A 27,056-nucleotide genomic window follows, 5' to 3' on the forward strand; every position below is an offset into this window, starting at 1 on the left:
CTCAGCACATTTTTGTACAAGTGAACAAAACATTCTGTAATACCTGCTTCATTTTGGCTTTTTACCTTAGACTGAGAACATTAAGTGTAAGCTCTGTGGTTGGTTTACCAGTCCAAGGGTTTTCTTTTATACTATAAAGCAGCAGGTGGATTCACATTCAGCAGTGGGCTAGTGAAGGTGGAAAGGGGCATTTTAACTGTTTCTTTGCCAACATTTGTTTGCTCAAGATCATGCTGCTTTTTCACCTCTAGAAGAAAATATATTTAGATCTATATATTTTACTCCTTGGGGAAAAGAGCAATGTAAGGGGTGAGGGGGTGAGTAGACAAACAGCTGGAAATGCCAGACTTCTGCTCAATCTAAAGTAACCCACAGCTGCTTTGCACTATAAAAAGTTATATCATGGAACATGCTGTTCTGCCATGACTCCAAGAACATGCATGGCTGTAGGAGTTGTTAGTTTTTTTATCCTGGGAGTAAAAAAAACTCATCAGAAACCTCACAGCTTCTGTACACTCATTTTTCTGTTAATTTACTACATAGCAGACCAATGAAACTGTCATCAGCAAAAAGTAGCCATATACTGGGAAAGGGACTCTGTGGCAGATTATACACTTGTCCCTGTTTCAATCCCTGACGTCTGCTGGTAGGGCTGGGCAGTCTCCTGTCTGAAACCCTGGAGAGGATGCCCACAATACTGAGGCAGATGAGGCAATAGTCTGACTTGTTACAAGGCAGTTTCCTATGCACTGTTTAGTGTAAACATTCACTCACCCCTTGTTACTGTTTCTAGATTTGCACTGAAACATCCAACTGAGTAAAGAAGGCTTTCAGGTGCATATGCCATAAGGATTATTTTTTCAGCAAGAGCTTGAGGGTTTTGGGGGAGTTAACTGCTGAGTACTATTACAACTGCCACATGACTTTCCAAGGAGATACGAAAGAGAAAAAGGTGCCCAGAGAGTGCTTCTTTCTTGGTACACTGCAGGGAGCTCTACTTGAAGGCACATCACACATCACAGCTGTACTTCTGTTGTCCAAGGAACAGGGCAAAACCACAAGGTAAGCACATGTACCCTCCAGGTCCCGTGTCACTATGAACCCAGAAAGATAATTTTCCTACCACTTAAGGCAACACTATATCTCAACTTTCATCCAGAAGATGGGAGTACATCTTAGCAAGGGGTAAAAGCTGACTCACTGCACAGTATATATGCCCCATGCAAGTACAAAAAATATTTAGCTTCATTTCTCAACAAGCTGTCATCCAAGTATCTTTCTTTGCATAGAGGATCTGTTGTGTATCTTCTCTCCCAAAGCCAAGCTTTATAGATTTGCTTCCACTGAAAACTTGGTACCTTGTGAATATTTCACTCTCCCTGTGTGCTGCGTTTCTAATTTGTCCCTGTTTATTTCAATATGTTCACCATTAGGAATTAAACTGAAAAAAAATGTTTAATACTTGATTTAATTTCTCAGCTACAAAGTGATATTTTAAACTTAACTTTAGTTTAAAAAACAAAAGGTTGCACAGCCAAGAAACAAGCAGCTGAAGAAGAAGAAAGTACAGAAAGAAATATCACAAATTAGATCTATGGTAATATTATGATATGAAAAAAACGCTTCTGCTAAGTGTGATAAATTCCTCAAGTCACTTTGATTTGTACTAGCTTCAGATTCATTTGTCTCAAGTGTGTGCACGCATGCAGAGCAATACAGCAGTAAAGTACTAATCAAACTGGATACAGCTGCAAGACACCCAGGTTACATTCAATTATCATTAGGACATGTACAACTATGTTCCAAAATACAGAAAAAGCAACATCTTGAGTTTTGAAATTCAAAACCAGCAAAAGTTACTATTGCATGTATGCAGTCAGTTTAGAAACAATGGCAAAATATAAAAATAATAATAACCCCAAAACTGACATACCTAATTGTTGAAACAGAAGAGCCACACTCGTCCCTGTGACAGGAAGACTATCATGTAAAGGAGTTTGTATCAGTTGCCTGTCTCCTGCTCCCAAGGAAAACAGCTTCTGTAGAAATATATTTTAATACACTATTATTGCTTATGCAATATGAGGTGAGTTGTTTTTGCACAATTGTCATCAGATGTATATTAATTAAGTCAAACTGTTTATGTGTTTACAATTGCATATTATCCAATATCCTACAATTTTGGGGCCCCGAACACGGTTGTCATGTTGTCAATATAGTTCTAGCAACTGCTGTGAGCACAGTAAGCACTTGTCCCCCTCTTGCCACCAATTACTAACTGAGTGCTCTGTGAATCACAGAGAACACTGATGGGGTGGGGAGGTATCTCACTTCTCCCTGGGCTTTGCAGCATCATGAGCCTTTTACCAGGGCTTATCTTCTCCAAGAAGATAATGGACCCAATGGACTTTGGGGTGACTTAGCAGCAGCTGTGGGAAAGGGCTGGTCAAGATCAGGACGACAGAGTGTGGGTGAGGGGATTAACCCTTTCTCCCTGAGCCATGACTCCAATGAAAATGATTGTCATTCCCAACATCAGTTTCCCTCTACTGAGGAAAATAGCAGCTCAAGGAAGGATTGTTTTGCGACTGTGGAGAGATAACACATACACTCATGTGGCACAATCATATCAGGCTCCTGCAAGTCTGTTTTTAAAAAGAAAAAGAAGAAGAAGAAGACTAACAAGCCACACTGAATGCAAAAAAGCATCCAAGAATTGGCTGCTTTGTCTGTAAGTCCATCTTCTAGTAATCCTGGTTGTAAGTCCATTTCCATGTCCATAAAACATGAAAGAGAATGGAAGATCCCTGTTCATCCCAGCCAGGCAATCCACTGAGAATTGGAAAGGAAGCAACTAAACAAATGGAAGGAGTGTGGGAAATGGCTCTGTCAAGTCAAGTGGAGACAAGAGGGACAGACGTATACAGAGATTCATGCTTATTAAAGCAGACTACAGGATACGTTGCCTGAAAAAAAGCATAAAGCTTTGCATCCAACACAGTAATTCCGCTTGCAGAATGACTTCTGCTAACACAACTTCCCATCCCTCTCCTTACCCTATGAACCCCTTGCACAGATGCACCAAACGCACCTGGAGGGTTCCCCCAAGATTCGGTAGGAGAAGGAGGGAAAGTTACACTGTGCAAGTGGACGTTGTTCATGCAAGCACAGTTACTTCATTAGGTACTACTTGGAAAGGTGCCATATACTGGGTTTGACAGAGAGTCCATCTACTCTCAGTGGCAGCAGCTCTCCCATCACCTGCTACCTGATCCTTCTTTAGGCTAAGAATGCCAGGACTGCAAAGCATGTGCTCTAAAGAAGAAGAATAAGAGTTTGGATTTGATATCCCGCTTTATTACTACCCGAAGGAGTCTCAAAGCAGCTAACATTCCCCTTTCCCTTCCTCCCCCACAACAAACCCTTTGTGAGGTGAGTGAGGCTGAGAGACTTCACAGAAGTGTGACTAGCCTAAGGTCACCCAGCAGCTGCATGTGGAGGAGCGGAGATGCGAATCCGGTTCACCAGATTACGAGTCTACCGCTCTCAACCACTACACCACACTGGCTCCCAGAGAGGGTGTTGCGCAAGGACTGAAGCATGGGGGTTAAGAAAAAAATGTATGTATGGTATATAGTAAAGGTATATAGTAAAGGGGCCCCTGACCATCAGGTCCAGTCGTGTCCGACTCTGGGGTTGCGGCGCTCATCTCGCTCTATAGGCCGAGGGAGCCGGCGTTTGTCCGCAGACGATTGGTCAAATAGTCATTATGTCAGGACTACCTTCAATGAATATATAAACCAATATACAAGCTGAAGTTGTGAATGAAGCTAACTAATGCGGAAATGGGAAGAAGAAATTCTGGCTTCCTTTCTAGGTAACATTCTACTCATTCTTCAGTACAGTCTACCAACTAAAAGTATGACAAGGACATTTCAGTGCCTCCCCCTCTTCCTACTATCAGCAGAGTATGTTGGCAGTAGGGAAATGGGAAGGAAAATACTCTTGCTGGTGGTATTCACCATCACACCCCACTTGTGAAATTTGCTATGGCAACTGAATTACCCTTGTCAGGACAAAATCATCCATACTTACATGTGAATTCTGTGCAGCTATTTTTCACTAGTATGCAACAGAGCATGGTTTTCTTAAAACCTAATTTCATCATCATTGTATTTCATTGAAATCTGCATTATCATTGAACACTATGTGGTAGGTCCACTGAAACAATTAACTACCCCAGGACTGACTCAATAAAAGCGAGTTCCGAGAACAGAAAAACTCCGCTCCCCAATATCTCATGCAAACCAAGAAAAAACATAAAATATTTTGAAGCACCAATAATAAAAAAGGTTGAATTCTACAGCAATGTTTCTGAATTCATACTATGCCTTCTAACAGGCATTTAAATGACAAAATTAACCCTTTGACCTTATGGTAGAATGGAATTCTCGCTCTCTTTAGAAGACGGGCCACTGGGACATACTCAACTGAACTATGGTCCTCTATTAAATCAAAATATTTAAAGAATTTATTTTTTGCTTTCTTCATAAATCAAATTAGCTGAATAAATACCCTTTTTTCCTATTTACCTGTGACCCTCCAGCAGCAGGGACAAAGCACGAACAGAGATTTGCAATGATACTCTCCAGTGAAACATGCAGGTTGTCCACATACACAGTGTAGACCAAGCCAAGGCAAGCCTAAAACATGAAATAAAAACATATTACATTGCAACCTGGGGAAAAGATAATACTAATAATTATTGGAAAATATACATATGTAGTATAAAGAATGGAATCTTGGAATATTTATACACAAAAAAATATTTTGCTTAATTAAAGTGCAATGCTAAAATCTAAAGCCTTTGAGTTAGAACTATATAGCTTTATCAGTAGTATATTTCAGTAGTAGTTGTTTCAGGCCTGGTTTTAGAACTGAAACCACCTTGGTAACCATGACTGATCTTTATGAGTAGAGAGAAAAGAGAATGCAACCCTGTTGTTTTGCCTCTACCTCTCAGCAGCTTTTGATGCAATTGGAGCAACTCAAGGAGATGGGAGTTGGTGGTAATGTGTTACATTAGTTCTGCTCTTACCTGCAGGGTTGCTACCAGATAGTTCTAGAAGATTGGTGCTTAGCACCATGGCTCTTGGGCTGGGTTCCATAGGGCTGCCCCACAAGAGTCCATTCTGTTTCCTTTTTCTACTGAGCATCTATATTAAAGAGTTGGAAGCTCTCATCTGGGGATTAGAGCACAGTGTCAGCAGCATGCTGATGAACGCAGCTTTCTGCATTCCACTGAAATCAGGAAAGGCTGTGAAGATGTTGGACAAGTGTCTAGAGGTAGTGATGGGCTGGACAGAGTCCAATAAACTCAGCTTAAATCCTGCTAAGATGGAAGTGTTGTGGGGGGTCCTGTGTTCCTGTATCTGGAATTAGGTGTATGATCTGTTCTGCGAGGTGACTGCACTCCCCTGTGAAGGAACAGGATCACAGTCTGGTCATACGCCTGGATTCCAACTTGTTACTAGAGTCTCAAGTGGCTTCTGTGGCTAGCAAAACTTATGTCCATCTTAGGATGGTTTGCCATCTATGACCATTCCTGGACCGCAATAGTTTTGCTCAGTTGTGCATACTCTAGTGACTTGGAATGATTTGGGATACTATAATACGTAGGGTTAACCTTGAAGGAGGTCTGGAAGCTATAGCTATTGAAGAATGTGGCTGCTAGGCTGGCAAGTGGGGTAGCCTGATAGGACCATATGTCACTGGTTCTGAAAACACTGCCCAGGTTGCCAGTACCAGGCCTAATTCAAGACATTAGTGCTAGCATCTAAAGCCCTTAACAGCATGATACCCAAGTACCGGTACCTAAAACAGGGTCTTTCATAATATGAGCCAACTCAGACTGTATGGTTGGCAAGTTAGCCTTGTTGCTACAGCTGTCACTGGGAGCTGCTCTGACCCATGGCAGGGTCGTTTCAGTAGCAGTTCCCCATTTGTGGCCCTCTTGTCACCCACATTACTGACTTGCAAGAGGAATTTGAAAACATCCGTTTACCCAGGCATTTGATGGCTGAAGGAACCTGTTCCTGGCACCCCTAAGATTAGTGTCTGAGTTTTATTATGGATGTGCTTGCCACCCTGGGTTCCTTCAGGACGAAGAAGTTGAATAAGTGAATGAATGAATGAGGGGGGGGGAATGAATTTTTGGGTGACATAAGTATAAGGAAGCCTTTTTAAATAAGTTGCTGTTTGTGTACCGCATATGCGCCTCAGAAATAAAAGTTGCAGGCTGCAAGGCCAGCTCCTGCTGAGGCTTTCCAGAGTAAACCTAAGGGCTGCAATTAAGAGACTCCATAGCTTGAGTAGAAGCTCAGTCTCAAAGTCATGTGTAAGTAATAACATATTGGCCATAATCAAAAATACAGTCCTGTACTGCAAATTTTAAATAAAAATTTTTTTTATTAGTCTTGTGCCAAACATTTAACCATTTCATTTGGAGTGCAAAGAGTTTTGAGTGAGGCTGAAATACTTTCCCCACTTTGTTACCTAACCAGTTGCTTGTTTACTGAATCAGCTGTTGCATCAGAACCAACATTAAACTATGTAAGTGAATCAACTCAATTACTTTGACCAAATTGCTCTGAAGTTTACATTTTTAGTTCTATATGAGTAGCTAGAAGATTCCAGGGCTAGAACCAGTTTGCGGCAGCTGCCTGTGGGGAGCTGTCAGAACTGCAGCTTGGGTTATCATCTGGACAGGAAGGCTATAAAGGCTTCCTTTTGTGGAATGGGACCTTGCCTGAGCAAGATGTTCTTTCTGGTTTTGATGCATTCTTTGGCTTCAACGCCTCTCTTGGTCCCTTGGTTCCAATTCACCAGTGCAACTCTGACAGTTGCCTATGCCTTAGCCCTGACATTAGGCGTGGATAACTAAATATTTATTTGGTATATATGTGCTTTTGAATATAATGCTTCTGTGAATAAAAAGTGCATAGCATTGATGTACCAGTGAAATGTGATTTGTATAAAATGCAGGCTATTTCTCCTTGTGCTGTCTAAATTCTCATAACAGTGTGAATACGGTATATTTCAGTTCAAGAATACTTGCCACTGTTACTTATCAAATATCCAACAAATTTGTACAGTAGCACATTACAAATGACAGGTTCTTTACCCTGAAAATTTCTGGATAATCTAATCTGGATACCAACACCAGGCTTTTGGGAGCAAATACTTCTGCAGGCTGGATCAAACCTGTCTCCTCCTCTCCTTCTGTTTCTCTTGATCCCTTTGAAAACAGACATACTTCAGTCAACAGATAAGATGGTGATCACCTTTATGAAGAAATAGCATTTTTTTAAAAAATAAAACCCAAATATGCTAGAATTTAAAATAAAATACAGCTTTTATTAAAACATTAGAACTTTAAAAGAACTACCATGCAATTTGTACCTCACGGTTCCCAAGATGACTTATTGCAAAAAGCAGATAAAATAGCTAAGCACAGTTTTTGCATAAAACACAGTGGGGAAACTTGTTATGTTGAAAGCAAAAGCAACTCTGCTTCCTACAATTTAGCCAAAAGCTCCTCTTTGAAGCTATCTCAACATAGCAGTTTTCAATAAAAGTGTGAACTCATGTAGCTCTACGTGTGAATTTATGACATTTCTAATCCTACCCATAAATTTCATCCTACATCATGTCATTCAGTAGACAGAATGCCAAGGGCAGCAGAGAATCACACCACTGGGATTGGCTGGACTGGTCTCTCACTCATCACTACCCCAATCAGTTGTTGCTTCCTAGACAAGAGGACAGGGGCAGGCCCAAAAAGCTACAGGTAGGTGGTAAAAAGAGATTGGTATTTCAAAACATGAGAGAGACCTGAGTTCCAGTTTTGCTGGCTGTCTCAAAACCTTCTAGTACTGACCTCTACAATTTTCATTCAAAGTCATTATTTCTAGCAGTGTGACAGCAGCAAAACATGCTTTGGCTTGCACTGGATATGCGAGTTGTACCTGTTTGTAGCCTAGGAGTGGCAACCATTCTCAGGAGAATTCAAATACACATCAACTTGTTTCTTACTGTAGCTATCCTACCAGGAGAGGACACCGGGACCTACTATCCAAGCTAAAGGGCAGATTGAACTACTGGGCTATAGCAAAAGAGTACAAATGAAAAGGAAGTTTTTGTTCCTTCTACCTCACTGTTTACATTGCTCTGCTGCCTGTTGACTGGAGCTGTCCATGAATAATTAAGCTGAATAATGAATGTCAATGGCATACGCATTTGCCTTTTCTGTGATGCTTTCTTTGAATATTAATTGTTGTTGGGTTGCTGCTAAAATAAGAGTTTCAACTTCATTTTTTAATTAAAAAAACAATTTGAGTACAAATGGGATTTTTAAATTTGAAAACATTACATTTTCATGCTTTGAATGATCACAGCAGGCCATATCGCTACATCTATATGAGAGACAGGGATTTTCTTTTCAAACTGTATGGCATGAAAAATAAAACAACCAAACATGTTTAATGGAACCTCATAGCAAGGTCAGCTCACTTTTGTGTAAGAGTAAATGTATACATGTTTATCCTTTTTATTGGACCATAAAGTTATGGAAGAATGTACAAGTTGTTAAAATTACATTGAATGTCAGGCCAAACCCTGTTTTGTGTACCTAGATTTGCTTATTCTCTTTTACTAATATGTTGGCAACTCCTTACCTATTTTGTACCTCTTCTTGTAAAAAACTTTATCATCTTTTGTAAAGTCAACCATCATTATCCTTAACATACTGGTAAGGCCTATGAATGAACTGACCAACTTGAATCTAGTAGCTTTAAATAGGATGCTTCTCGGTAGTGAACAAGACACAGAGCTCACCTATACTTCCGCTTCTCCTGTACCTAGAAAGGATGGGTCTGGCCAGTTTTTCACTTGTCCCATGCTTTCTAGGCATGGGTCTGGCTGGATTTGCCTTTGCCCCTCCATTTCCCCCTGGAAAACTTGTTCTTTAGCGTTAAATCAGAACAAATGGAAATCTGTGGAAAACCTGATAGCCACTTGTTCTGATTCAGTGCTAAACTGCAGGTTTTCCCGGGGGAAAGTGGAGGGTCAAACAGAAGCTTCTGAATGCAAGCTAATCAAAGCTTATTAAGTCTTGTTGCCCTGAAGTGTATTTGGTATAGCAGTGACTAATATCCTTTTCACTTGCACTACGCTGTGCTACAGGACTGCCAGCTATTATCAGTGAAAAATACTTTCTAAAATTGGATAAAACACCTTTTTACGTTTTACATTTTACATTACATTACAAAAAACAACATTTTAAAAATAATTTAAGAGCAAACACTGCACAATGCTGTCTAGCAGTGTTTACAGCAATGGATATGCCCACAGTAAATCCTCTCAGAACATTTCTATTACCCTTCAAAACCTTATTCAGATTTGATACATCAAATAGGTAAGATGAATTGATTCTTACAAGCAGACTTCGCTATAATTAGTATGGAGATAAGCTTTATACTACATTAGGAGAAAAAGAAAAAAGAGCTAGAAATAGCTAACAGAACCACAATTATTATTTATATTGCTGAAGTAAAATCTGACTTAATTCCAATCATTCTCATTGTTTGCTAAGTTACTTCTTTTTATAGAAAACAGTATTATATCTAGTAAAAATAGACAGTGGATACAGTTGGAGATTACCGTTTCATGTAAAGGAAAAAAACCAAACAACACCCTAACAATCACTTAATACATTCAGGTAGACAGCCGTGTTGGTGTGACGCAGTAGAAATATATAAAAATATATATATTAAAAATGTCCAGTAGCACCTTAGAGACCAACTAAGTTTGTTCTTGGTATGAGCTTTCGTGTGCATGCACACTTTTTCAGATACACATTGTAATACATTGTTTTCTTTTACTAAATCAAATTGTGAAAAACAGTCCACATGACTACAAAGGTGAAGTTTGATAAGATTCTCTGCACTGCAAGTTAGGATTGAGATCAAACTGGGTTCTACTTGAGTTCTTTTGGTGAAATACCAGTAGGTGGCACTGGAGATTCTTACAGCTAGTACTTCCAGGCTTCCTTCATATAGGGATGGCCCATGACGCATAGGAGTGGTTTGGAAGACACTTAAATTCTGTTCAACTTAGTCATTTCTTTCAGCTAGGTACTCCTACAAAAACCATGCTATTTGAAGGTAAGACAAACAGATCTGAAGGAACCGTACACTAATCTTCCACATGCTGCATCATTTCCTATCTTGCTTCCAAGAGTAAGAGTGACAAAGATCTGTGTGGCACAACAAAATCAGTAAACCTTTGTTTCGCTACCAGCAGAAATGAAAAGTACCATAATTTTCCTACAGACAACTTGTAACAGACAATGTGAATAAGAAGAGCTGCATGACCTATACAGCATTTGAATGAAAACTCTTGTATGGTTCAACAGGTATCTCTTCTCTGTCAAAAGTATATTTTGGATTTGAATGGGAAGATACAGAGGACATATTATTTTATCTTTGTCAGAGAGCAGAGAATGTAATCTGAACAGCAGTTTAATTGTAAATTAGGAAACAATCCCATGGAAAACAAGCGCTCCCAAATGAACAGTGCCTTCTGCCTGTAAAGATTCAGCTTTCATGGATCAGAGGACCCTTTCAGGTGTTTTTATTCGTGGCACTCTCTTTGTAGAATTATCTCCCCTCTAAACTAAAGCAAATGCTAACTCTGATGCCATTCTGGTACTTCCTTTAAAAACACATTTATTTTCTCAGGTCTCTGTTACAAGTTAGTTGTATTGATGAATTTAACTCTGCCCTGGCTTAATGGCTGATGCTTTTATTTTGTATTATAATTTAAAGTGTGTGTGTGTGTGTGTGTGTGTGTGTGTGTGTGTGTGTGTGTTTTACTGTATACCACCTTGCAATTTCAAATGAAAGGTGGCATATTTATATATTCCAATAAATATTTTTAAATGGGAAGAGAGAAAGACTTTAATGTCCATAATGTTTCCGATTTTTCTAGAAAAGGGAACCAAGCTAGTTTATAGGGATACTGAAGGCATAGTTACAAGTAGCTAGGTCCAAATCTGAGAGAAAAGATCCGCATTTTTCATTAAATGGAGTGGGTTAAAAACCAGTGATTAAACACAAGTCTTATCGCCTGACACTGTTATGTAGTTTCCTAACAAAGCAATGTATCTCTTTGCCGACATTGCATATGAAGCCTATAAAGTTAATATCTGCATGTCTGCACATGTAAAATTATGTGTAGATAGAATACTGTACATCCTAATGTGTTCAGAAAATATTGGACGTTTATTCAAAGTATGTTTATCTGTGTGGATTTGTACTAGTCTGGTTACATGCTGTTCTGCTTCTACATGGCATTTCTTGAAGTCTGAGCAACAGAACAATCCACGTGCTAAACAAAAAATCAGAAGCAATTTGACAACTATTAAAGTATTATATGGCTATGGTGCAAGGTGTCATCACTAAAGATAAGGTATTATAAATGGCTTTTTAAAATGCAATTAGCTACATATTTTTGTATAAAAGTACAGCTGCGAGAAATCTAGTAGAGGAAGCCTAAACTTTTCAATTCACATTGAAAAGAGTGTCAGCATTCCCTAATTCCAGCATTTCAACCAAGCTTACCCATGCAAAATTTCTATCACAGAATTCTCTTGCTGTGGAAAAAGTGAGATTTACCCAGATTTCTTCCTTCACAAAGAGATGAGCCAACTACATAGGCAGATCTCATTACCTTACGAAATGCTAAGCAGAGGAGATGGCTACACTTCAAAAAGCTATTAGTAAGCATTTTGTAGAACCAATTACAAAAGCCCATATATGGTAATTAAAGCAAACATTGCACAAAGTTTATACTAGCCACAATCAAAGCCAAAGAATGATACATGTTCTTTCATTTCCAACATTCCTGGCATTGTTTCACTAAGTGACACAATAAACTGTAGACAACGTTCTGAGTTTCCAGTGATTGTACACTCCCTTTTCCCTGCCAACTAATTTCTTCATATCTCTGATATGCTATTTACAGGATCATGCTTAATTACAAGTAGGAAGAAATGACAATGCACAAACTATTTATACAATCAGCATTATCCACAAAGGTACAAAACATTACAACTTAAAACAAATTCCCCCTTTAATTTCTGGAAAATGTGCTGTGAAACTGTCCAAGACCAGTGACCTATTGATAATACAACCTCACTAAATCAGAATGGGCTTGTTCACATAGAACATTGCATCATAATTTTAAACAAGCTATGGTTTCTCTTCTCATGAGGTGGCCAAAGTATTGGAGCCTCAGCTTCAGGATCTGTCCTTCCAGTGAGCATTCAGGGCTGATTTCCTTAAGAATTGATAGGTCGGATCTTCTTGCAGTCCATGGGACTGCAAGACGATCATAATGTTGTCACGCAAATCTATGGTGTGACTGCATGGGATGCGGTGTACAATTCTGGTCTCCTCACCTCAAAAAGCCTTTGTGGTCTCAAGCTCATGCTTGAGCCAGTGTGGTGTAGTGGTTAAGAGCAGTAGACTTGTAATCTGGTGAACCAGGTTCACGTCTCCGCTCCTCCACATGCAGCTGCTGGGTGACCTTGGGTTAGTCACACTTCTTTGAAGTCTCTCAGCCTCACTCACCTCACAGAGGTTTTGTTGTGGGGGAGGAAGGGAAAGGAGAATGTTAGCTGCTTTGAGACTCTTTCGGGTAGTGATAAAGCGGGATATCAAATCCAAGCTCCTCTTCTTCTTCTGCATCACTCCTCCAAAAAAGTGCAGTCCCATGGACTGCAAGACGATCAAACCTATGCATTCTTAAGGAAATCAGCCCTGAGTGCTCACTGGAAGGACAGGTCCTGAAGCTGAGGCTCCAATACTTTGACCACCTCATGAGAAGAGAAGACTCTCTGGAAAAGACCCTGATGTTGGGAAAGATTGAGGTCACAAGGAGAAGGGGACGAAAGAGGACGAGATGGTTGGACAGTGTTCTCGAAGCTACGAACATGAGTTTGACCAAACTGCGGGAGGCAGTGGAAGACAGGAGTGCCTGGCGGGCTCTGATCCATGGGGTCACGAAGAGTCAGACACAACTAAACGACTAAACAACAACAACATTATGATATTGGCAATTTTATATTTATTCCTGTTCCTAATGATTCCTAGCATAGAATTTTGAAATTTGCCCCTTAATTTGTGGAAATCCTACTCATAATCCAACCCAATGTATGGTTTAATTGTTGTTTTGCTATTAAATACTCCTATTTATTAACTGTATAGCTTGATTTTACTGTTGCAATTTGATTCTAGCTGATATTGTAAGTTACAATGGGTTCAATTTGAAGATAAGCAAGACATAATTTTATTTAATTTTCGCAACAACAACAGTGTCTAAAAATGGAAAGAAAGGACCCATTTTTCATAAAGGCTTATTATTAAACAACGATGTAAAAGTCCTGCAAAGCCTTGGACTGCAAAAATTACTTTGCATCAAAATTAATGCAAGTCTTCTAAGCACATTTAGAGCACGTAAAATACTTAGTAAGAATGTGATTAACTATTTCAATGTGATAAAGTAATCAAAGAAATTCCTAGAAAACCAAAGCTAGTCACATATACAAACAGAGGTATTACCAACCATGTCATTATCAGAAGTCACAGCCTAAAAGGATAATCTGATTAAACACATGACTTTCAAACTACTTTATTGTGAGTACTAACAGTATATGCATTCTCTGAACACACAGTGTAAAGCTAGAAGTCCATAGCCAGTTAATCTTTCGGTTCCAGTTTATAAATGCATTCTCTCTCATAAGACCAATGCAATACTCCATGTTCAAGAACACTTTTGGAAAAACATACTTGATTCGATGGTACATGTATTCACCCCAAACACAATGGGAATAGCCACCCACCTAAGCCTTCCATATGTCAGTTAGATAGATCAAGGGGAGCCAAGGTGGTTACCTCCAGATTTTGTAGTTCTTTTTAAACTTTGAATTACTCAAACTTGAAAGAGATGAACATAACTGAGCAATATTACTTTAGTCAGATCGATACAAACAATTCAAGGAAATGAAAACAAAACCTTGGATCAGAGAGAGAGAGAGAGAGAGAGGTGCTGATAATACCAAGGTCACATTCAATCCTCATATGGGACTGTGGCATAGTCCTGTACTGCAGGGGGTTGGACTAGAATCACTAGATCATGGGTAGGCAAACTAAGGCCCAGCAGCCAGATCCGGCCCAATCTCCTTCTAAATCCAGCCCGCGGATGATCCAGGAATCAGCGTGTTTTTATATGAGTAGAATGTGTGCTTTTATTTAAAATGCATCTCTGGGTTATTTGTAGGGCATAGGAATTCGTTCATTGTTTCCCCCCAAAAAATATAGTCTGGCTCCCCCACTAGGTCTGAGGGACAGTGGACCGGCCCCCTGCTGAAAAAGTTTGCTGACCCCTGGACTAGATGATCCTCAGGGTCGTTCCAACTCTACGATTATATGATTCCACTTCAGCCTAGACAGCAGGAGGCTTTTTTTTAAAATAAAAGCAAAAAACCCCCAAAATATAGTAATTGTAATAACTATTTTAAATATTTAATTTCTATAACTTGATCACTGTTGTCCATGTGCTAGTAACTTCCATATTACTACAATGTGGTCTATGTGGGACTTCCCTTGACCTGTAAACTGCAGCCAGTGCAATATGTATTGTCTCAGCTGCTCACTAAGGCAGACTATTACTATCATATTATTCTGCTACTACATCGGCCGCCAAGTAGCTATTGTTCTAAGTACAAATTCCTCTTAAGCACTTTTCAAATTTACTATCTCAGTGTAGTTTTTCTGCCTGAAATATGCAGTACAGAAATATGAGATAATGATGATGAAGACTCATCATCATCAACAACATACTTCTTACCCATCCCTCACAAGGTCCCAGGAAGGTCACAGCAATTTAAAAATACAATATTTATGTATGGCCTATGAACTATGTTATCAGTAGGTATTTCATGCTAGTGATGAGGAAGAGGCAATGCCACCTTTATCAATTCAGCTTTGCACTTAGTTTCTGTGACTTTTGCTGCCAACCAATAGAGGATGGCATGGCAGCATGCACTGCTGACCTTGCTTCCCAGCACCACATGCTGTTACTGGTTAGAGAAATGGGAGGGAGGCAAGGCAGCAGATGCAGCGGAAGCATATCCGATGATCCTGACGCTATGTTTATACTGTTTCGAGCTCCCTGCTGCCTTGTCCCTCTCCCTCTTGATAACTGGCAGCAGTGTGCAGTGTTAGGAAGCCAGATCAGCAACACAATCCCACCCATGCCGCTACTGTAGCCAACTGAGCAAAACAAAAGTCTGAAGTTTTATAAATTCTTCTTCATTCACCTCAGTTCCCTACCCAAGTTTCTGAAATTTCACAGGTTACTTCATTAGGAACACTTCTACACTGTATGCAATGTACTAAAATCTTAAGGAAAAAAACCAGTAACTTTAAAAGTCATCTAGCACAAACCTCCCTGAATCAATAACCCCCAAGCAATTCATAAATTAATATAAGCCAGTCTTCTGAAATTTGGGGGCATCTCTAAGATGTACACTATTTTAATATAAATTGGACACAAAACAACAGGGGATGTTAAGTGCATCATTTTTAACCACCCTAAACTGTACGGGCTGTCTTTCCAGGAAATTCACTGCACCAATTATTCTGAAATTTGGCAGTATTCATCCCTCACAAGGTTTTTTTAAAAAAGGGGATTTCGTTGTTTAAAAAAATAGATTGAAGGGTGCCCAACAGAAAGATTCCTGGGCTACTTACAAACAGCAAGGTAAACTATGCCTGCAAATATCCAACTCTGTCAAAAAGAGGGGGAAGTTACAGGCATTTTAATTTTACTATAATAGTGAATGAGAGAAGGCATGGAGCCTCATTTTTTCAAATTGAGATATGAACCTAGGCTGAATTAGGAAGTTTTCAAAATGCTTTATAACAAGTCAGGTGGTTTTTCAAAGAACCAAATATGGGTCTAAGCCATAGCTGCCAAGTTTTCCCTTTTCTCGCGAGGAAGCCTATTCAGCATAAGGGAAAATCCCTTTAAAAAAGGGATAACTTGGCAGCTATGGTCTAAGCTGAATAGTGTATTCTGTGCTGAAAATTATAGGAAAAATTAAAGTTATGTAAACAGATAAAGACATATTCCTCCTAAAATTAACTATATTAAACATCAGAGAGCTCATGACAATGCCATCTGAAATGTACTCTAAGACATCCAAACAATGAGATTTTTCTTCAAGTCTTTTATGCATGATGACAGCAAGTGCTCCAAAATGAAACAGGCAACAGTTTGTTCTTTGGTGGTCTCCATTTTTTAGCTGATTATTATTCCCAATAGCAACCATTCTACTTGGCTGAATTAAAGAGAGAGGTGACATAGTGAAGCCCATAAATGGGATAATATGTCAATTAGGAACATATTCAGAGATTAAAAGCGAACAAAAAGTTGTGTGCTAACACCATGTGTGTCAAGAGTAATTTGTAATAATTTGCCATATCCTTCCTGTCATAAACTGTGTCTCATCTACATCAGTTGTAACAGATGAAGATGGGAATGCTTTAAAATTAATCTTCACATAGCTCAAAGTCACAGTTCCCTTAGCTAGTTTGTACTTTTATACTATCATGTGAAGAAGCTTTTAGCAGTAGAGTTCATATTAAAGACACAGCCTTCACATGTCAAGCAAAGGAAAACAACAATTTTTTAAAATTAATGAGCTACTTATTAAAATATTCAAGACAACTAGGTCAAGCATAAGCAAACACAAGGTTGGAATAATATCCTAATCTATTTTAAGTGCTTAAACTTTGTGTACTATTAATGTAAAATAGATTGTATTTAAAGTAAGTGTATTGGGGGGAGAAGCATACTTTAGTACGCTATGTGCAGGCTTGGCTGACAAATATTTCATCTTAATGCAGTAGAAGACATGTTCTGGATCAGTCTGACCTTGAACAGAGAATAACCAAGCTAAAGCTAGGTTAAAACTCTCACATCTAAAATGAGCAGAAAATCAGACTTAAATTTAAAAGATTTACATCAACCACAATCAATTTATGGTGAAGCAATTTCATAAAATATTTTCACAGATTTTTATGACATTAATGAGCTCATACATTTGCCTCAAAAAATGGTGTTCAGACAACATGTTTAGCATATATGCTTTACATTATTTATATAAACTATTACCGTAATGGAACACCAAAGTATTCAAACAAACAATGCAGATGAGTTTCTGAACTGCTTATAAGACAAATTAACAGTTTAAAAGACAGAAAGAGAGGTTCTCAAAATAATATATCAGTGTAACATCAATCAAGTGTCATAGCTCTTCTTTAGTGGCAACTGATTTTATCCATTTAAACTGTTTAGGAACTTGTGTCCTTCCAAAGTTTGTTGTTCATACTACAATTCTGCTCAGCCGTAGCCAGCAAAGCAAACGTTTAGGGATTATGAGAGCCATAATTATGGAGGGTATCCTGTTACCTACACTTGGGTTAAACTCATTGCTGCTGACAAAAAATAAAATAACTTGCATTTGGCCAATAAATCATCCTCCCTGTACTTTTGAGATCCCCCCCTAGCAGTTAAATGTTAATCATGATAAAATTATGACTCTCTACTGCCTGAGCAATGAGCATCACATAGGAGACATGTGGAAGCCAGACACTTTTAATCCAATTAATCTAGGATACATACAATCAGTAAACAAATGTGAATCACTTATGTCATAAAGTGAGCAAACACAAAATAGAACTTTCCCACATGTTCAGAGCAGACACAGACACATGAAAATATTTTAAAAATACCTTGTTAATCCATTTTTTAAATCTCAATAAACGAACCTGAAGTGTTCCCACAACCACAAATGTACATTAAAACCATCCGTCCTGCTTCAAACTGGTTTTTTTTCTGAGAGACAAAAACAAAAAACTGCTTTGAATCCAAAAAAGTTGGTTTACTTCATTTTTTATGGGTGTTTTGTTTGGAGCTCAAACACTTCAGCTCAAATTCCTTCTTGGTTGGCCAACTTGGATGGTCTGGTTGACCTTGAACAAATTGCAGTCTCTCTGAGATAGTGCTTCATTTTAATGTGTTCTCTTTAGATTACAGTATGTGGGTAAGTATACATGTAGGCCAGGCATGTCAAAACTGCGGCCCTCCAGATGTTTTGGCCTACAACTCCCATGATCCCTAGCTAGCAGGACCAGTGGTTGGGATAGATGGGAATTGTAGTCCAAAACATCTGGAGGGCCGCAGGTTTGACATGCCTGATGTAGGCTCTGCCTCTCCACTGCAGGCAACAACAATTCCTGAAATTCCCAAACTGAAACGGAGCCCAATGTCATGTAATAGTGCATAGCATGGTATAAAGCCCTTACTTGGAGCTGCCATTTCTCTAGGATGCGGGGAGACTAATTTGTCACTGAGAATTAAAGTATATGGAAATGTAAAGCAATTTACTGAAACACAGTTTACAAAACAGAACAAAATAAATTAGAGAGAGAAAAGAATCCGACTGCTTTAATATGACCCTGTTGGCAAGCGTAGCGGCCAGTTTGAAAATTTGTAAAAGTTGTATGGCTACATTATTATAAGCTGCATTATAAAAGCAGGTATATAATAGGATATAATGTGAAAAAATTGTCTGTAGTGTCAAAAATCTGTTATTTTTATAAAGGCTATTCAAAAGGTTTATGAAAATCTGAAATCTAATCAGGATATTAATCTACACCAAGACTACGGGCAGTGCATGTAACTAAAGGGTATGCTACATTTACAGATGGCCATATTAACAGGAATTTGGAGAGTAGGGTATTTACCATGGGTAAAGCAAAAAAATGTCTAAGAAAACCTGCAAAATGGTTTTTGGTCACATTTTACCAACATTGCTGTGAACCTCTATGTTCATGTTTGGTATTCCTGACACACCTGCCCACTATTGCAACAACATAGCTAGAATAATCAGACATATTCTATGCACCTGTGATTAAAAAATGCAGGAGTATTTAAGAAGCCTAAAATAGATAGGGCAATGCCTTTAACATTAACAACTCCTCAGGGCCACCAACAGATAAACAGTTATAAACTCTTAGCATCTTAGTTATGCTCTGAATAAATTCATGCACTTCTTCCAGACCACAGAAACTCTAGAACAATTTTAAAATATTAGTTCTGGAATCTGAATAAAAGAACTTCTAACCACACTCATGAAGAACAAACAAAAGCAGACTATTTAATATTTAACTGTCTATACAGCATTTTCATTTGAATTGCTTTTAAGAGCATTGCATGTGATGCATCAATGACTTTCATTTTAAATCATCCGCTAAATTCTTCTAGGTGTCTTTTACTACAGAAAGCAGCCAAACCTCCCAATGAAGTGTATTATTACAGACCAAAAATATGTGGGAACAACAACTTATGTGTTTTGCCTTCTACTGCCAGAACTTAGTAGCCTCAGTTTTAATGTAAAACTTTGCTACTTCACATCTCTTCATAGCTGTCAACTTTTGGATTTGAAAATAAGGGATCAGCAGCAGCCTCACCTGTCCCGGGGACAGTCTACGATATATCTAACAATCCAGGATAGCAGCGGGAAACAAAACTGGAATAAGGGAATTTCCAGCAAAAAAAGGGAAGGCTGACAGATGTGGCTTGGAAGAAGGGAGTTTCCCGCAAAAAAGGGAGGGTTGACAGCTATGCATCTCTTACATTAGAAGGCTTGGTCACATTGGGTGGTTTCCAATATTTTCACACTATGAATGGAAGGAGCTTTAATTTCATTCTTCATGGAGGAAGAATTCTATTCACAGAAGGAGGTTCCAGCCTCAGTAACAGCAGCAGAAAGCTGTGGCAGCACACTAACAGCAAGGCATACTACAGGAGTAGAATCATAGAATCATAGAGTAGTCAACTTTTAAATCCAATATGTATTTTGATATATGCCACCTACAAGAGAAGAGCATACATGGCCTTTGTTTTCTGTGAGCTCCTGCTTGCCTTCTTCTGGTGACTACTGATCTAATTTTGAGGCCTTAGACGCGTGTATTCTGTTCCTGGTGTTATAAAAAGATAATACTGAAATTCTATTCATAGTTACAGGTGTAAGTCTTGCTGAGTTCAATGGGGCTCACTTTATTAATATGATTCCTATTCAGATTCAAACATGCTTAGCTTCAGGGAGGTGGTTGCCTCTTGTGCCTTCAGTAGAGATGTGAAGGCCCGGAAAAACCCCTGGAAAAATTCGGAAAAAAACCGGCTCCCCCCCCCCACATTTTTTTCCTGAAGCCTTTTTTGTTTTTTCCCCCAAAAAACTGAAAAAATTGATTATGGAATGTTTTATTTTAACATGATGAATAAAATATTTCAAGATAAGGGGTTCAAATATTTTATAAATCATTTTTTAAAAATATGTATGCTTAGCTGCCAAGTATCCCATTTTTCGCGGGAAACCCGGATTTTAATCCGTTTCCCGCTGTTCTCCCTAATGGAGAAAAATCCCGGAAATCCCCCGGATTTCCTATCTGCCAGGGAGCCTCCATGTGTGGGCACCGGAACTCGCACAGAGCGGCACCGGAAGTCGCTTCTACGCAGCCATCTTGGTAGTGGCCACATGGCGACAGCCATTTTGTTGGTGGCCACATGGCGGCGGCCGTCACCAAGATGGCTGTTTGCAGCCACCACCAAGATGGCTGCTGGGCATGCATAGAAGCGACTTCCGCTGCCCACACATGGGAAGAGTGGCCCCGGAAGTTGCTTCTACGGAACTTCCGGTGCCGCGCCACTGCTGATCCCGCATTTTTCAGTGGGAGACTTGGCAGGTATGTGTATGGTATCAGATTATTCTAATTTCCATGAGGACAAGGAAGTCCTAGGTTACAAACTGAACTCTCCAATGCAAGAACAAGATACATTTCTTCCTTTAGGAGATGCTGTTGTCACCAGAAAAGAAAAATGTTTCAGTTTTGTTTTTGCATGTGTGTGGTATGCATTGGTTCTGTTCCTCTTCACTAGGCCTCAAAGCACTGGAAGAAAATATAGAGCAACAAAAAGGGCCTGAAAGTATATGTGTTGTCATGGCAATCAGAGAAGTGTTATGAAAGAAAAAAAGAAATGAAAATATTTTAAACATTAAATGCTCTAAAACAGTCTTTAAAAAGTGAAATAAACTAATTTAAGCATATAGTAGTAGCTAAAGTGGTTAACAGACCACACACATCAGTGTGAGGAAATACATAAGGTCTCATGGGCAAAACATAGGAGGTGGAGTAAGCATGTTGCATAGCGAACCGTGATGAATGACAAGTTAAATTTCAGTTCCTGTTTGGATACACTATAATTTTAATATGCTAGTTGTGATAATTTTATGCCCATTAAAATTGTCCATAGTTATATTTTAGTTTCTAAAGTAACAGAATGACTTTCAATCTGGAAAAGAAAAAAGAAGTGCTAATGTAGCATTTTTTTCAATTTTTCCAAAAATTTTCATTCCCCCCCCCCGGAAAAAAACCGGGCGGGGGAACCGGGTTTTTTTCCCCAAGCTTCAAAGTTTCCGGAAATTTTACATCTCTAGCCTTCAAAGCATGCTCTGGGAGCTTCTGGGTAGTTAAGTACAAGATTGGTCTCCAAACCATTTATACTTTTGAGTGTATAATTTACCTTGTGTATGCTTACCTTGAATTATGAAAATACCACTACAGCGTTACCTTTACTTACAAATAACTCTACTTACAAATGTTTCTACTTACGAACAGAGCTCCATCCGCCATCTTGGATGCGGTTTAGATAGGGTTTTTTCTACTTACGAATTTTTAGATAGGGTTGCTTCAACTTACGAATTTTTTCTCCCAATGCATTCCTATGGGATTCGACTTACAATTTTTTTCGTCTTACAAATGTGCGTTCAGAACCCATTAAATTGGTAAGTAGATGTACCATTGTAAATAAGAGTTGGCACACACTTGCAAGAAGTTTTAAAAAAACTGTTTTTTAAAAAACAATACTTGATTATTGCTCGAAATCAGGCTTTGTTCTGTGGTGTTGCCAATGTCATTATTTAGTTTTGGGTTGGCTGGACTTTTTCCTTTTTATTTAGTTAGCTTTAATTAAGTGTGTTTAATGTGGGTGTGTTATATTTTGATTCATATACCATCTTTGGAAGACATTTGCCTGTAAATGTTGCATTAAAATATTTCATGTAAAATAACCATGTTTATTTTTTGGAATTTAGCATTTTTCCAATTTCAGTGCTGCAGCTCTTGGGTTCAACACCCATAAAAAATGCATCTGGAATTACTTATTTTGAGAGAAAATGCAATTAAAAATACATATTTTGTACAAAATGCATAGATAAGTGTGAACTTGCATAATTTTTTTTTAATTCAAAGTTTCCTGCAGAAACAGGACGGACTTAGGGATGAACAGAGTTGAAAATGACTCAGACCAGAAGACCAGACATACACTTATCTCTATTAAAATATTACTCCAAACTATTTAATAATTTTTGCTAACAAAACTAGCAACAACCGATCCGATGTGGCACAGAAGCTGAATGGGGCTTGAATGCTGCCGCGGCTGTTTAAGTGCAGCCAGACCCCAGACCCCAGCTGGCCCTATTGCCAGCTGAGAGGCTTGGCGCCGCAGCGGGGATAGGCTAACGCAGGGGGCTGAATACACCCCCCTGCTAGCACGGGAAAGGGCTCCCACTCGCAACCCCTCCCCTCTGCAATGAGTAGAGGTCTTGTTGAAGCTCACTATCATGTTCAATACTGGAAGGACCTTAGCCAAAGAGCAAGTTGGAAAGAAGCAGTTTCAAACATTTTATAATAAATTTCACAATTAAGTGTTGCGATATCTTGGTCCCTAGATTCTCTCTACAAAGGATTCCAAATAATGTGTCATAGAGAAATCATTTAAAATTTCCAATTTGGGTAAATTACTTCAGCAAACATTTTAAACTGTCCAGAAATTAGTAATACACATGTTTTAAAGGGGAACTGCCAAGAAGGCTACACCCAAAATCTAACCTAACTTTTCTATTTTTAGGAATGTACTCACAGATCTAAACATGGAGTGGAAGTTAAGCATTTTAAATCTAAATGATTAAACAAACATGCAAACAGCAAGAAAGTACATGTTGTAATTATGCAAATATGTGCACAGTGGTACCTCGGTTTATGAACACAATTGGTTCCGGAAGTCTGTTCATAAACTGAAGCGTTCATAAACTGAAGCGAACTTTCCCATTGAACGTAATGGAAAGTGGATTAATCTGTTCCAGACGGTCCGCGGGGTACTTAAACTGAAGCGTTCATAAACTGAAGCGAACTTTCCCATTGAAAGTAATGGAAAGTGGATTAATCCGTTCCAGATGGGTCCGCGGAGTACTTAAACTGAAGCGTTCATAAACTGAAGCATGGGTGTAATTGGTTCCGGAAGTCTGTTCATAAACTGAAGCGTTCATAAACTGAAGCGAACTTTCCCATTGAAAGTAATGGAAAATGAATTAATCCGTTCCAGATGGGTCCGCAGTGTTCATAAACCGAAAATTCATAAACCGAGGTGTTCATAAACCGAGGTTCCACTGTACATGAATAACACGCAAACCCTTACAATTGATATTTCTATATCAATGGCAGTATATTAGCATAGACCATCATCCCATGATGGTTTGTACTATATTGCATTGTACTGTATTGTGTTAATGCTATATACCGGTAATACATGTATAAAAATGAAATGGTTATGTTTTATTCTATTCCAATACACAGACATCCAGCAGAGGGAGTAATGTGTTTTTAAAATCATTCTGAAATGTAGAATTAAGAACCTGTGTTAAACCACAAATAAGAGAGCAAATAAAAATACCATGTTGAACTGCTTTCTATAAATATGCAAATTACATTAAACAGAAACTAGGTGATTTTTTTGGGGGGGAGAAGCAACAAAGAGGTTTCAAATTAGCATCCCTTTAAATCCTACTACTAAGACTCAAGGGAAAGACGTTGAACATAGAATTATAGCGTTGGAAGGTACCCCAAGGATCATTTACTCCAACCCCCTGCAATGCAGGAATCTTAGTTAAAGCATCCATGACAGATGGCCATCCAACATCTTCTTAAAAACCTCCAGTGACTCCTTCCACAACCTCCACTGGTTAATGAACCAAATGTAAATTGGAAGACAGTTAAGTACACCAAATTATTGAATAATATTTGAGTTTGCATAAACATTTGTTTTAATTCAAATCCCCAGTTACTATGGGCCAGACAACTGAAGCTGTAGATGAAATGTGCATGGGTGAGGTACATTAAGAGCCAGATATGTGACTGAATAACTTGTAGAAATGAGTTCCTAGGTTTGTGTGCATGTGCTGTGTGAATGATTCGATAAGATATTTACCTGAAGATTGATCTCTGCTTCATAAAAAGTCAGACAAGAGCAATAATGCCGTTCAGAGTTTATATCGGTGAGAACCACCACAAAGAACGTAGGCTGCTTCCTCTCTCTGGACAGATTCCATCCTCCAGGCTGACAAAACTATGAACAAAGAAAGCACAAGTATAGTTTTAACCCACAGGCCAACTACATTGATTAAAAATAATAATTTATAATCTGTAAAATAAAACAAAAAATAAATACAAATACTTATAATGGACAGTGTTTTTTATTTTATTTTATTGCAGATCTACTTGACAGTTCACAAACTCGAACACTTGGAAACATTTCTAGTATGGCATATTTTGTTCTTACAATATTGACAGCTGCAGAAATAACTCATCTAAATTATACACACAAACACTTCCAAAACTGTGGCATTTCTTGTAATTCCCAGAATTTTCAGTTGTAGTGTTGCTCTTCAGAAATCAATGTCTCACCAATAGAAAGGGTGGTGCTTTTTGGCTACTCCATTATTATTCGCCTAGAACTACACACACACATTTTGAGTTCCTCAGGGTCTGCTCTCCAGAATCCAAACCTGGTGCCAGACTTTTGCACTCTGGGCTAAAGAAAATAAAAACTATTGTACCTTACTTTGCAACCTCTAAATTAGAGTTTCTGTATTCAAGACTACAAAGTATCAGGCTGCAAAATAGAATAAATCGCAGAACACAAGTAGCAGAAACGCTACCGGTAATTAATGAAACTGGAATTCAGTGCTATTTTTGTACTAATCAGATTCCAATCAGTATTTCAATAATGAGGCTAATTTCATCTAACAAAACATATAAATAGCTTATTTTGTACAGAAGCCCATTAACACATCCATACAGTTTTCTAACACTATTACATATTTGACTCAAAATCAGAGATTATTCAGCACAAGGATCTGTGCAGACTAATCCAGGTAACATGACACTTGCATAACAAGATCTAATTTGGTTTCCCCCAACAGGTCCCAAGAAGTGGTGGTACAGTGTATTTGTAACATTTAATTTGTTAAGCCAGTAGGTATTTTAATCACTGCTTTATGAGATTTTTGTCTTTACAAAAAAAGAAGCCAAACCTTATTTCCTCCATAAGCCTTTAGGAGACTCCCTTGTTCAATGAACTTCAAGTATCTCTCTGGATTATTTCATAATCCATATTTCAAAAAACTAAACTAAAATAATACAGAATTAAAACATTGTGATAAACAATCTGCTTTGTCTAGGTAAAAGAATGAATTTCTCAGTGAATGTGGAAGACTACTGAAAAAGGTATTTAAATATTAAAGGAGGATCTTTTTATCAACTGTTGGGAATATTCAACACAATATGTTTCAATAACTGACCTTACTCAAGGCACTCACTTGTGCATTTACTGAACAGATAAGAGCAATTCGTAAAATAGGTGCATATTTATGTATAGTTTGTAAAGACAAGCATTAATGTTTTTGTTCCTCTAGTGAAGTTATCTCAAGAGACCCATGGGACTAATTTAAAATGAGGAATAATTTATTTAATAAGTTCTATGTCATAAGTTTTCCTGAGGCTGTGAGGTGGTGGTGTCACTCATGGTCATGACTCAGCTTACTGTATGATAAAAGTGTAAGATTTGTAGTGCCGCATCAGAATCCTGAATGTGCAGGAAGTCAGGGTGGGGTAGTTGAGCATAAGAGAAGGCAAGTTGCACAAAAGCAGTGGCTGTGACATGGAGCTAAAACGGAAGGACACTGAGTGTAGAAAGTAGTGGGAGAGTTCTCAATAGATGTCAGGAGCTCAAGAATGTCAAGAGTGAGGAATTAACTTTTTGTTGTCAAAACTTAGGTAAAGGTGTGTCAATCAGTCCTACATCTCTTAGCTACTCCTAGGTGCGCACCCGATGAGGCAGTTGCAGCAACAGAGAGGTCCAGCCCCCAACTTGGTTTATGTATCTCCCTCCACCCAAGCTGTAAACAAGCAGGCAAAGACTCTGCCTGCGTGTAACCAGTTTCTGCTCCTCCCTCTTCAACCCTCTTCTGGGTTTTTCTTTTTCTTTTTGAAACAATGGAACAGGAGAGGTGGGAACAGGAGGTAGGTAAGCCCTTAATTCTCCACCAGCCTGACCTATCTCTCCCTCCTCCTGAACCTGTTCTTCACTCTCCAGTCCTGCAGCTTCTCCTGACTCTTGTCTCCTGGCTGTTACAGGTTTCCCCAGATCACTGATCACTTCTTCCAACCCACCTTCTCCCACTGGCCACTCACCAGTATCCAGCCACCACTACTCAGTGCCCAGCCTTTCCCTGACAATAGACTAGGAACAAGGGTTGTTTTTTAATACCTAGGTACAGCGGAGTAATCTTAGAATGGGGCTGTTGGTGGTAAATAAATGTTTCAGCTAAGATGGAACACATTAGCTCATCTCCTGACAAGGATGGATTTTAATTTAAAGTAGTCAATTTATCTAACAAAGCTTGTGAACCAGCCAATCCTAACGACCAAATCTCCAAATTAGCACATCAAGCATCAATATATTCCTGG

At 38.7% G+C, this 27,056-nt stretch overlaps 1 protein-coding gene across 5 annotated transcripts in view; it reads right to left on the bottom strand.

Annotated features, from left to right (window-relative positions):
* Window positions 1–27,056, bottom strand: part of SBF2 (SET binding factor 2) — a 221,315-nt gene that overhangs the window by 106,947 nt on the left and 87,312 nt on the right. For 4 of the 5 annotated variants that reach the window (XR_015949328.1, XM_088667287.1, XM_035119305.3 and 1 more), the window contains 4 exons: window positions 24,517–24,654; window positions 7,184–7,297; window positions 4,593–4,703; window positions 1,934–2,039 (listed from right to left, as the gene is read on the bottom strand). Coding sequence is in view for 3 of the 5 variants with exons in the window: in XM_088667287.1 (XP_088523413.1) it covers window positions 1,934–2,039; window positions 4,593–4,703; window positions 7,184–7,297; window positions 24,517–24,654 (469 nt within the window). In the remaining 2 variants the exon portion in view is untranslated. Of the gene's footprint in view, window positions 1–1,933; window positions 2,040–4,592; window positions 4,704–7,183; window positions 7,344–24,516; window positions 24,655–27,056 lie in introns of all 5 variants that reach the window. The other variant, XM_088667297.1, reaches the window with a different exon arrangement.

The sequence above is a fragment of the Zootoca vivipara genome, chromosome 1, assembly GCF_965207765.1.
Source record: "Zootoca vivipara chromosome 1, rZooViv2.hap1.1, whole genome shotgun sequence".
In the NCBI taxonomy this organism is placed as follows: domain Eukaryota; kingdom Metazoa; phylum Chordata; class Lepidosauria; order Squamata; family Lacertidae; genus Zootoca; species Zootoca vivipara.